This window comes from Dermacentor andersoni, chromosome 9 (genome assembly GCF_023375885.2).
Source record: "Dermacentor andersoni chromosome 9, qqDerAnde1_hic_scaffold, whole genome shotgun sequence".
Taxonomy (NCBI): Eukaryota; Metazoa; Arthropoda; class Arachnida; order Ixodida; family Ixodidae; genus Dermacentor; species Dermacentor andersoni.
The window spans coordinates 104,886,076-104,898,887 of NC_092822.1; the positions used below are offsets into that span (position 1 = coordinate 104,886,076).

At 46.9% G+C, this 12,812-nt stretch overlaps 1 protein-coding gene across 1 annotated transcript in view; it reads left to right on the forward strand.

Annotated features, from left to right (window-relative positions):
- Positions 1 to 12,349, forward strand: part of LOC129383939 (uncharacterized) — a 32,870-nt gene extending 20,521 nt beyond the window's left edge. Inside the window, exons 4-6 of the mRNA XM_055068974.2 lie at positions 9,048 to 9,092; positions 11,293 to 11,408; positions 12,050 to 12,349. Of these exons, the coding sequence (XP_054924949.2) occupies positions 9,048 to 9,092; positions 11,293 to 11,360 (113 nt within the window). The 3' untranslated portion in view covers positions 11,361 to 11,408; positions 12,050 to 12,349. The remainder of the gene's footprint in view (positions 1 to 9,047; positions 9,093 to 11,292; positions 11,409 to 12,049) is intronic.
- The last annotated feature ends 463 nt before the right edge of the window (positions 12,350 to 12,812 follow it).

The following is a 12,812-nucleotide window of genomic DNA, read 5'->3' on the forward strand; positions in this document are numbered from 1 at the left end:
AAAACTGTATGGGGCACTGTGATCCTGTGTGTAAGGAGGACGTCTTGCATAGGAGCCACGATGTAGTGACCGTCGGGGACTGGTGGGGATGACACTAGGTCAACGTAGGTCAGTGCCGAAGGTGGCAAGCGAACGAAGTCGGCGGAACTGAGGCGACTGGGGTGTGGTTCAGCAGGATCCAGAACAGGCAGGTCAAGGCGGAGAGTACTGGCGGAACAATCGATGAGAGCAGAATGTGCGGAAAGGAAGTCTAAGCCGAGGATGATGTCGTGGGGACAGTGGGCGATGACTGTGAATAGCACGATTGTTGAGCGATCGGCGAAGGAGACGCGGGCGGTACACATACCAATTACGGGGGCTGTTCCGCCATCGGCGACACGGACAACAGGCGTCGTGGCGGGCGTGATAATTTTCTTGAGTCGGTTACGAAGGTCAGCGCTCATTACGGACAAATGCGCCCCAGTGTCTATGAGAGCAGACACAGAAACACCGTCGACTTGCACGTCAAGAAGGTTCAGATGAGTGGGCAAAGTCAGTAGAGGATTTGGCGGCGTAGGGAGCAATGCAGCGTCACCTCGAGGCGCTGCATCGTCTAGTTTTCCGGCTGGGAGCGGCGTCCGAAGGGAGTCGGCGAATAGGAGCGACGGGGCTGGGGAGAGCGAGATTGTCGTCGTTGGGGCGAAGGCGAACGAGAATAGGGGCGGTTCGTTGCAGGAGAATCAGTGGCGGCATTATCGGAGCGTGCGGCATAGGGACGAGAAGGGCCACCTGAGGGGCGAGAGTAGGCAGTATAAGTAGACCGGCTCGGGGAACTCCAGCGACTACGATAGTGCCGAGAAATGTGCCCGATTCGATGGCAGTGGAAACAAATAGGCTTGTCGTCAGCAGTGCGCCATTCAGATGGGTTGCGGAAACGTGGTGGGTAAGAAGATGCGGGACGGGGCGAAATCGAAGAAGCCGGGCGGGTATTAGGGCGATGGGCCGAGCAGAGGGTGTGAAGACCCATGTTTTCAAACTCCTGGCGGACAACTGCCTGGATCAGTGAGACCGTGACTGCAGATGTGTTGGTGGGACTGGAGTCGAAGGCAGCCGGATAGGCGGCCTCGATCTCACGCCGGACGATCCTGGTAACATCGGCAGTGTTGTTGGGACGAGGAGCGTCGGCACAGGAAGATGTCGCTGGGGTGTTGGGCAGACGGGCAAACTGCTGGTCAATACGTCGGCTTTTGGCGAGTTCCAGGCGGCGGCACTCTCTTATAACAGCATCCACCGTCGCTACGTTGTTGCAAACGAGCAAGTTGAAGGCGTCATCGGCAATGCCTTTGAGGATGTGGGAAACCTTGTCTGACTCAGTCATGTGGGTGTCAACTTTGCGGCACAGAGCCAAGACGTCCTGAATGTACGTGACATAGGGCTCTGTTGACGTCTGCACACGGCCGGAAAGCGCCTTCTGCGCGGCAAGTTGTTGACCGTAGGGGTTGCCGAACAAGTCTCGAAGCTGTGTCTTAAGTGAATCCCAACTGGTGAGCTCATCTTCGTGCGTGCGATACCAAACTCGAGGTGTGCCACCGAGGTAAAAGACTACGTTGGCGAGCATAATAGTAGGGTCCCACCGGTTATTGCGGCTGACGTGTTCATACAGGCTGATCCAGTCATCGACGTCTTCCCCATCTTGGCCCGAGAATACGCCAGGATCACGGGGAGCGGGGAGAGTGATGTAGGTCGTCGAAGTGGCAGCAGGTGTCGGAGCCGGCGGAGTCGGGTTGTCGTCGCCGGGAGCCATGAAGGAAGGCTCGACGTACCGTCCACTGCGAAGCTCCGTGACGAGGTACAGGGAACGTCCACCTCCACCAGATATGTTACGTAGGAAGACGCAGAGGAAAAGCTATGTACAAGTATATTTACAAGGAAAATACGCTGCGCTTGGCCAAGAGGCAACAGCCCGCGCTAGCTTCTTATCGTCGTCGTCGTCTTCACACTGCTGGCCTTTCGTGATCGCGCATATTGTGCCGTAGCAATATTGTAGAATATTCTCAGTGATCAACAAGCGCATCCTGCTTAGCCAAGCCATTGAATGCCGCATGTAACAATTGTATTTTAAATTTTAAAAAATATTTTGTGTGCCAATGTCATGCTAACGTTCATATTGTCTGCAGCAAAGATGTCGCCTCGCCATGAAATGCATCACTGATTCATTGTTTAGAATATGTCTCCTCTGGTGGGTCTCATCAGAACTAAAACAGTTCGTAGCAGGGAAACATTTCTTCAGTGGTGCTGCGGTCAGTGGCGTAGCAACAGGGGGGGCCGGGGGGCCGTGGGCCCCGGGTGCAAGGGGCCAGCGGGGGGGGGGGGGGGGTGTCATACACGCCTGAAGACACCTCTCTTTCCGCCGGCTTGACTTGGCGCCAATTGCAAAGAATGCTCCGGCATCCAGTAGCCCGAGCTCATGCACCCGATGCGTAGCGCCGTAGAATTGTCGGCTGCAGCTCTATCAACACCCCACGAAATAATTGCACGAATGTGCGGGCTAAAAAATTTTAATTCGCGAAGTGGCCGCTAAACTACTCGCCTTAGCGGAACGTTTCATGTGGGGTGCGCTCGTGCTGTGCGTTCATGCTGGGAGCAGGAGTCGCTAAACATACAGTGAGGCGTTGTAAGGCGTTGGGGCTCTTGGGTCCCTCTTCCGTTCAGAACGCGCAGCGAAGACGAACAAAGACAGCAGCAAGAGGGCGTTCAACCAGCGCGCCCGGCGCTCGCGTTTACGGCGAAGCGTTCGTTGAGGGCGACATTGCATAAGTGGGGCCGTCAAAAGTCGCGAATGGGATTCCCTGGTGTGTAGTGATTTTAAGATGAAAGGAAGAGAAAAGTGCTGTGCCGCAACTGTCTCTCAAGGGAGGGCACCTCAACAGCACTGCACGGGGTAAGGGGAGTGGGGAGAAAAAGATTAGAGAGAGAATGAAAGAGAGCGGGAAAAAAAAAACAAGAAGGTTAAAGAAGAAGCAAAGCGGGGCTTACAGCCGCGCTCTCAGCTGAGTCTCGTCACAAAAGCCAAGGAGGGCAGCAAGCGCTCTCTTGGCGATGGAGGCGGGGGCTGCGGGAAATAGGAGATCACCCTCCGTGCTGCACGGTAGTCCGACTCGGCGATATGAAGCACAGAGCGCGGTGCGCTCAACGTCGAAGGATGGGCAACGCAGGAGAAGGTGTTCCAGTGTCTCATCCTCGCCTCATTCCGTACACGCGGGGCTGCCTGTTCCGTGCAGTCTGTGCAATCGGGCGGCCGTGCTGTAGCAGCCGACGCGCAGCCGCAGGAGAAAGGAGCTGGGGATAGCCTTCAGACTCGGTTCGGCCAAAGAGTTTGGCGGCGTATGACTCGACAGGTTGCGGGCCCGCCGCGATGTCCGGCTCGCTTTTACTTCCCCTCTCCCGCTCGCTCCGAGAAGCCGCTGCGAAACCTGCCGTTATGATTCACGCTTTCCTTCTTACCCTCGAAAGTTTCAGAAAACTGTTGTTGTTGTGTGACTTCATGTCACAAGTACAGTGTCTGTATCAGCTGCACAGAATTTTATAAAAAAAAAAGGTGAATTTTGTAAGGATATTTCCCAATCGAGATTCTATGAAGTTATGTCTTTTTGTGATTACTAGGAACTCGGTAGCGCGAAAAATATGGCAGATAAGTAATAACCATATCCTTAATAATCCCGTAATTAGTACTTATAGAGAAAGCACTTCAATTCGAGAATTGAGGACTGAAAGTCATATTATTAACTCAACAAAAACTTCTTAGACAAAATCGTTCTGGGTGCTACAACCTACAGTACTTTGGCACTGCGGACGGCGCCCAGTATATGGCAGCAGCGAAAGAAATATGAAATAGTGGACCAGTGACGTTAATCCCTTAATCCTCTACATTGCGAGTGCAGACCAACAGTAGTGCAAGCTTTCCCTGGCACGGGATTCATCGCGGCTTTTTCTTTTTCTTTATGGTGACGCCAATAATCGACGCGAAGCGTGCTCTATTCTGATCCCAATCTTGCGGTGGTACCGCAGCTCGGATAATCACGTTTGTCCGTATACCAGCAAATGAAAACAAGGCTTTATTGATCAGAATGAAGAGAACTCGTAATTGTCATAGCATTGGCGCCCGCGCAGCGGGGAGGCAGGTAGCGTTTTCTAATATGGTGGGGAGATCAGCGTCACTGACAAACAATTTAATTTTCGTTTTCGTTCAGGGCTGCCCACATACAAAATACTGCGTGCCATATTACCTACGACGATTTTTGTGAAGTTGTTGTTGAGCAAGATGTGAATGTCGGGCTTCAATGTTGCAAAAGCAATGTTGCCGCTAAAATTGGTAATTAAAACTTTATTATAAAGATATTTTTGTTACTTGTGACGTGAGTCATATTTTCCACGATGCCGCATTTGTATTGGCTGCCAAGCCTTACAGTCTGAGAAGATGTGCACATGGGCTTATCACACATTATCAGTGCAGCACTCTGTTATTTGGCGCAGGAAAAACAGCGTGTATACTTGCTGCATTCGCGATCTCTGGAAAAGAAAGCGAAGGAGAGGGGGACCCGGGGAACGTGCGCGGTATACAAGGTGGCTGTATGCTGGAGCTGAAACCCGAAAATTGTCGATGTCCTCGCGTTCCTCGACTACATCAGGAGGGGGGGGGGGGGGGTGACAGAAGACCTATGGGCCCCGGGTGCCAGACGACCTAGCTACGCCACTGGCTGCGGTTCAGGGAAAAATGACATCCTGGTTCCAGCTAGGTGCTAGATAAGCATGACACCAGTTTACAAAACACAAGACAGTGCTACAATGAATTCCTAAAAAAATAGATAGTTCACACCTGGAAAAAAAGAACTGCGCATCATTCTATCCACCAATATAAAAAAAATCCTGACATCCATGCATCATTTAAAAGTGAATTGTAACTTACTTTGTGAGTGCCCCTCGTAAAATACCGCCGTATGCTCGAGTAGCATCATGCAGAAATACTGGCCAGCTAGTTCTTCATCATACCAACCATTTGTGAATTCCATAGCGTATGTCATGTTACTGGAACTCAAAAATAAATCAGAATATTCTGTTATAAATTTTCTTGACGCACCTGTACAGATGAGCTCTTCACGCAATGTAGTGCACAAAGCATGAATGCAGGCTGAAATGCTGCTAGACATGTACTTCACACCATGTGATATAGTCAAACTTTAGTGCATAATAAATTAGAAAGGATTCCGAATGTGCAATTAACAAAACAGACAAATAAAAGCAGGCTGTACATGCATCTTGACGATGATTGTTGTCGCAGCCATAGCAGGCCAGGTTGCCCGGGAAATTATCCTTAGTAGGAGAGCACTGGCTGCCCGCAAGATTTTTCCCTCTAAGGCCGCGTGTGAAGGTTCTTGTAGACACAGGCAAGAAAAATCTGAACACAAGATTACAAAGGGAGAGGAAATAAAATTATGCAAATTCGAACTTCAATTAGCAATATATGCCAAGCAAGATGTTCGGCTTGCATTAAAAATAAATTTATCTTCTTTCTCCTAAACCATTAGGGCCTAAGGAAAACCTACCCGCCAGATTTTGTTGATTTTTGGTAAACAATGGTCTTCTAACACTTTCACTCCTTGGTGAAAGTTTTATGAATAGCACTTTATTAATTCGTCATTTTGCACTGTCCATTTGTTGCCTTTATTTCACACTTAAACATGACATAATATAGGGCAAGCCAGTACCATACAAAGTACTGGTTATAACAACGCAGCCCTATTAGCGTTGTATTCTTGGTCAATCACCTTTGTTGATATAATTTCTAGCTAACCCTAGCTGGCTTAAGTCTATAATCAGTAAGGCGTCACACTAGATCGAAAGTACTTCACGACGTGATCAAACGAAATTTTTGTCTGCGCGTCTGCACCTCGGCATTCGTTTCGAGTGTTGCATTATGTCTGCACCGCAGAAATTGAGCTGCACAATTACTGCACTTCTTGTACACCGCCATGAACTGGACAGCAGTGGTGCAAGCAAATCGAACGGACCTGCAATAAGACCAAAAACCGGTCTGCACAAGCATTCATTCGGCAGGCGCCAATTGAGTGGCGATGGGGGCAAAGCCATATCACAGCTCGTTCTCGTATAAGAGCCCGGGACCATGTTCTCTCACTCGTACCAGCAAAGCCCACACGCTGCAGTACACGCAAAGAATTGAGATTATACTCCGTGCTGATGCTGCAGGGTAGCTTACTGCAAAGAAAAAAACTAGATCACAAAGAACGTTTTTGAATACATAACTTATTGCACGCTGACTCAAATATATGTGTGCATATATATGTGTGCATGTACCCAAGTACAACGCACACTGTTCTATCGACATTTACTTCGTGTATGGAATACTGCAAATGGTGACACAACAGTGTTAGCTTCTGAGTTCTTACACATAGTATTGACTACTTAGAGCTTTAGCAGTTGAAGTAAGCCGTCGCTGCACTGCACACAGGTGCTGGAAAACAGGGAATAATGGTGGCAGCTTATTAGGGATCAATGCAAAAAAGTACCCGTTTGTAAAAGACCAACCAGCAATCTTACCATAAAGCCCAAACTCCATGATAACGATTTTGTGCGCGACAGCAACGAACGACGACTTCGAGCGAAGAAGCGAGCTGTCGCGCGAACAGATCGCTCGTTCTCGTCGCTCGATCGCTAGATTTTGGAAACCTAGAATTCAACGCCCGTCGCCCGGAAATGCTATTAGCGACTAGCCAATAGCGCGAAGGCAGAGCAGGATGTGCATCAGTAATACTACCGGTTGTCTCACGAAACTAGCAAATGACCGAATTTCGAGGCGTATAAAGATAAAGAAACCTACTGAAATACATTCAGAAATATTTTATGTTGCCCTATACAGCAAAATAAGTTAATTTAACAGAGCATGCGTCACGCCAGTTTCGGTTGCTGCCCTCACATACCGGCAACAGCGGGCAGACATTGCTCGAAGTCGCCGCTCGCGTGGTGTTGACGAGCGAACGCGACAGCTACCTTCGTCGCGTCACTTGTCACCGTCGCGCGTAAGATCGCTCGCATGGAGTTGATACTCAGTGTGATCCCTGATTTTAACCCATACATAAAGCAATGTAATCACCAGTGAGAGAACAGTTCGTTGACTTACGCTGACCATGATGACGACGTCCCATCATCCAGGCAGCATCAACAGAGACGATAGGTAGCACGAGCCACCTATACAGTGAAAAAGACGAAATAAGAGAGAATTGAGTCAGCCAAAAATCAGATTTTCAATTACAGATGAAATAAAATACAGTCGTTCATTAATAAATGGCAATCAGTTCTTGACTTCAGTCACAAATGAGGCACCTAGTTTAATCTTGCAGCTTATTTGGACCAAAACACCAGCGCAATTATTACGTCAACGACAAGTGCATTGACAAAGTACGACACAAATAATCATAGGGAGACTTCAGTCTGGTTGATGATTATAACTAGCGCACTCCTTTGCATTCGACCCCTCTGCTTGTTTCGTGTTACTTTTTATTATTTATTCTTTATTCAGTGAGTGCCCCGCTTTGCCAGAAAGGCGTTACAGCAGGGGGGTTACAGACTTAAATAAAACACTTCCATAAACACTTAAACATAAACAAGCAGATTACGACGGAAACCGGCAGGGCAAGCGAGTCCGACCACCTGTAGTTGTCGTGGGTAACGTTTTAATCATAAAACAGCTAAAAAATTCAGACATTACTAATGAAAAGTCAAGTTCAACCGTAAAAAGTGTTATGTGAACGTACGACGTACAAGGAAGCATCGATCACAACGGTGGCGGCGAGCGCAGATCACGACATTGTGGTAGTGAGCAATCGGCGAAAACGAACAATTCAGCCGATTTCAGCTGAGAACGGCACACAACTATCATAACGCAGCTAACCGAAATCACCGTTGAGACACCGAGGCGAACGTTGCGTGCGACAGCAGCTGTTCTTTTCAAGGTTCTTGTCCCCAGCGTTGCCAGCATGGAGCGAGATGCCTGACAAATTTATAGCTTGTCTGCTTGACTACCGCCGAAGCTGATCAGCTAATCGCAGCGCACTGGCGTAGTACTCTGGCCTCAGTGTTTAGCTCCTGCTATCCGTTCATGCTGTGCGAGCATCGAAGAAAGGTTTCGGATAGGGTGCCTCGATGCCAGGAAGGTGGGCACCGAGGCACCCTAAGGCACCGTAATTTCGATATGTTGGGCACGCACCGTGGGCTGAAAACAATAAATTGTCCCTTATTATTGATAAAATTAGGTTCCATTGTCACCAGATTATTATGTTTCTTTTGTGAGGTCGTTTTCTCTGTGCCCTCTTTTGTTAATCAACGCCGAAGGTCAACATACTTTTAACGTGTCGTTTGGTATTTTTATTTCATTTTAGACAACACATCTAGAAAAGTTCTTGAGTTAGACGTTCTGACTGCGTTTACCAAAATAAGACTCCGGTGACACCAGTAGTGAGTTGTTACCTAAGATAGCTATCTACTAGCGTATTTCAGGCACCTAGGTTGTGTTTAAAAGAACATATGTTTTCATTCTTCCCGTAGACTAAGACGTCTATAGCCATTTGTAGCCGGTCCGAGACGTTTTTAAGAGGTTCTGTGTTTTGTCGGAACTGCAACAAAAGTTTGGATCAGGGAAGACTTGCGTGCCTCGAGCGGCCAGTCACGCGGTAATTTTGCACCTTTTTGCTGGCTTTGCACGTTGTCCGAATGCATACGGAATGTTTCGTGTGACTTGGGTGCCATGATTCAAAGATTACTGAATGACAGCCGTATGCTCAAAGCATGGGCCCTTGAAGCATGGCCGCATGCTCAAAGCAAGTATGTGCCCTTAATTTCACTCCTCGTAGACGTAAGAAATTTTGGTAACGCTATGGTACGTGTTTAATTAAAAAAAAAAACGTAATGCGCTGGACAGTGTGGCAACTCCCATACAAACCAGTCGCTCAAGCCAGCATTCTTTCGGGTAACGTCTCTATTTCGCTCATTGGCAGAAACGAAGGCCCAGAAGTTGGTTCGAAACGCCACGGAGCTCCCCGGTGAGTCACATGAACAGTGAATGTGCCAAAGAGAAGATAGTTTTCTCCAATCCTAAATAAAAGAGAGGCTATAGTATTTACAAATCAAAACCTTGTAAATGCTGTACCACTATGTATTTTAGTGCAGGTAGTAATGGCACTGTTTCAATGTAAATTAGTACCGAAGAAAGTTAACTTGTAACGGTTACAAGCACTGTGGCAGCCAAATTATCCAGTCGCTGACTGGCGAGCAAGAGATGTGCTTTACTTTCAACCTTCTTTCTATATCGCAGCTCAATTACCACTGTATTCAGTATATTACACGGGTGCGCTTTCTCAATGCGTAGATGATTTATTTAGTGTACCTTAACGTTATCAAGAATTACGTGGCGCACAACGTCACATGACTCCAGTAGTTTTCTTCTCCGAGAAAATATAGTTTGCGTGCGTAGCAGTGCGAGCAGATAAATATTTAAAAACACATTCTTGAATTTTATGCGCCATAACCACGGTATGATTATAAGGCACGATATAGAAGAAATCCTGATTAATCTTGACCACCTGGGGTTCTTTAAATTTTTCCTTACCACGCCCATAGAGCATGGATCCTACATGCCCCATACACGCTGTGCGAAAATTTAAAACTACCAGCGACCTTATGGACATACTGCACTATCTAGTTTATTGTCTAAAAAGTAAAGTTTTGTTTCCTAAACAGTTATTCTTTCCCGAGCAGTGGCAAGATTTAATGGTGCTACAAAGAGTGCAGTTCGTAAAGTTTGATCGTGAAGATGGCAGACACCTCAGTCGCCGGAACTTCGTGCGAACAATGTTGTTCTCGCAAATATGTTGCGTTCTGAAGCGATTGTTTGGATGCATCTATCGGCAGTGAGCCTGAGGATGAATGGAGCTCATCAGATAGTCCGGACGACGGAGAACACCCCTAGGAACAAACAGGCTGAAATCTTTTTCTTTTTTCGTAACTCATGTTCCTTATGACCTAGAACGTTGAAATTTTCACGTTTTGTAAGCAATTGATGCGAAAACATTTTGTATATTTCAGATTTTATCGATTGCTTTTTTTAGGTTACCAGCGCAGCAATACAAATGTTTTAACCATTTTTCAATGAATTTTGTTTTCACAAATAATATAGCAGATTACACCCTGGCAACTGTGTATAAAATTAAGATCTTCAAAAAGTATAATTATTTAGCTTTCGGTTGATATATAGCATGAAATTGTGACCATGATAATATTAATTTAAGAAATCATCACTAAAACCTTCAAAAAGAGGCGAATTTTCCCATGGTAAGGAAAGAGTTCACGTGCACCGGACTTGGAGTGAAATGCGTTAAGACAACCGATAAGCAAATGTAAGAGAGAGCAGGAAGAGTTGAATGGTAAATCTTGTTAAGGGAAATAAGTGGTGATATATACTTCAGTGCATTATGAGAATGAGGAGATGAGCGTTTGTTTGAAAAGTTGGAACAGTTGACTAAAGCACGTAACGCAACCGCGCACTTTTCAAAATTCATTTGATAATTTTTATCATGACATTCTGATCAGCGTACCAGTCTTTAGAAAAATACTCTAATTTGGGACCCATGATGGTTACGTAGCCGAATAAGTCGACGAAAAAGCCGGGTCTATGTTACGTCTAATTTAGAACGTGGTTAGCTTCAACAGAAATGCCTAATATGTGAAATGAGCAGCGGGGATCATAACATATATTCGGGCCTAAATATTTATATCGTTACGGGGAATAGCAGACCATAAAATGTATTTACACAATATTTACAATGACGGTAACGGCTGACGAGACAGTACTTAGAAGGCGCCTTTTCTAAAGTGCCTCCAATGGTGGTTAGGCGCAAGGCATTGAGGAGAAGGGCAAGGCTGCAGGCAAGGCTACACTGCACACTGAAGGCACTGCAGGCAAGGCTACAGTGTACTGGCTATTCTAGTACACTGTAGCAAGGCGAACAAGCAAGTCCTCTGCAGCCGCGCCGCTCCGCCTTCCCATACTGCCTTGCGGCCACCTCGGATGGTGCGTGCGCATTTCTGGAAAGGTCTGTGGCACCAGCAGTCACGTGACACGCAAAACTGACTTTCCATTTCAAGCGGCGGCAACGGTAAAAGCTAACGCCTGCTCTAGAAACACAGTATTCTGGAAGCTAAAAGTAACTGACGTTCGCTTCCCGTTCATTCTTTTTTCTATAGATAAAAGGCACCTTCGTTCACCAAATTTAACGGCCCCCGGTGGGCGCACGTTTGGCGCTAACAGCTAGAGAAGACGAAAGGAGAAGTGTTCCAGAATGCCACGAAGAACAGAAAAGGTGAGCAGAAGCAGAAGGCAGCAACATGGTTATACCTGGTGCGTTCTAGCGCTGAAACATCAGTTCGCCACACCAAATGCATCGCGAGATAAAGAGTGTGTCGACGGCCCTTTCTGTCTTACTCCGTGGGCCAGACAATGAGTGCACAGCAAATCGCGACGCGCATTCAGACAACAAACTCTGAGTAGATGGGTTTTCTTTTGTTAGTTATACAGTTTAAACGCCCCGGACACGTCATGTCATGCAGCTGTCATGTCATACAAGAGCTGTAGCATTAACCATTATCGGGGCTCGTATGACACTGTAGAATGGGGAAAATAATGTCTCCTTGGGGAATGTCACGCTTAACATGTGCACACCTTTTTTGTGAGCACTATACGCTTACGACATTTAGCCATTTCTCCGATTCCGCGTGCCTGCCAATCAATTAAAGCTGAGAGAGAGTTGATCTGACCGGCAAGGCTCCTACCACGTATACTAAAACATTCGATCATTCTCGCAGTGTGCAATTGGAAGCTCTCAGAGCGTAGCTATGGGCGTGTAAGAGCATACCGTCTGTTCCTCTGAGCAGCGAAATATTTTTAGCAGCTCATTCAAAGAAGAAAAAGAAGCACATGCGCGCCTCTTTCTTTTCATTTCAGACAACAGTGGTGTACCATCTAATGCGTCGGACAAGATGTCTGCAGCGTCTTCTGTTTAGGGAGGTCCCATCAGACCATATATGTTTCATCACCCACTGTCAGAGAAGTGGCAAGGACCATCCGGCGCGTCGTTTGTTTTCACGAACCCAGATCATTTCTAGCTTGCTCGATTATTTATTTCAATGCTTTAAAAGCACGCGCTTCGTTAAAAGAAGCCTGCGTAATCAAGTTTCGCGGTGTCGAGGAAGTATCGATAGCCGTTGTGTGGCGTGTACGCCTATGTAATAAGTTTATTATAGATATAAACCAGCTAAGAATTCATCAAACATTTGAATAAAAAAAAGTGTAATGGCGGTAGTTGCAAGTGGCTGTGAAATCTAAGCCCTTGACATAGCACTCCGTCTCTACGCTGGCCGTCAGTCAGTATATTCGTGAGCATGGCATTTATTGCTGTAGTAGCTTCACGTTCAATATTTGAAGCTTTACCGTATGTAGCAATTTACTGTCACTGATTGGAGCGCATAGGCCAGCATGCGCTGTACACCCTCAAGTTACTGGCGAAGGCTTCACCTTATGTAATTAAAGACATTTTCTCCGCAGCCAATTACATTAAGCATTCTTCACGGGGAGGAAGGCTATGATAGGAATATCCATAGGAGCATGTCAAATCCGATCCGTTTCAAATGCCCAACAAAGGTACGCCTCAAGGAGCGATCATCTCTCCTCTACTTTTTAACATCGCCATGTGCAGACTTGCGCGGAC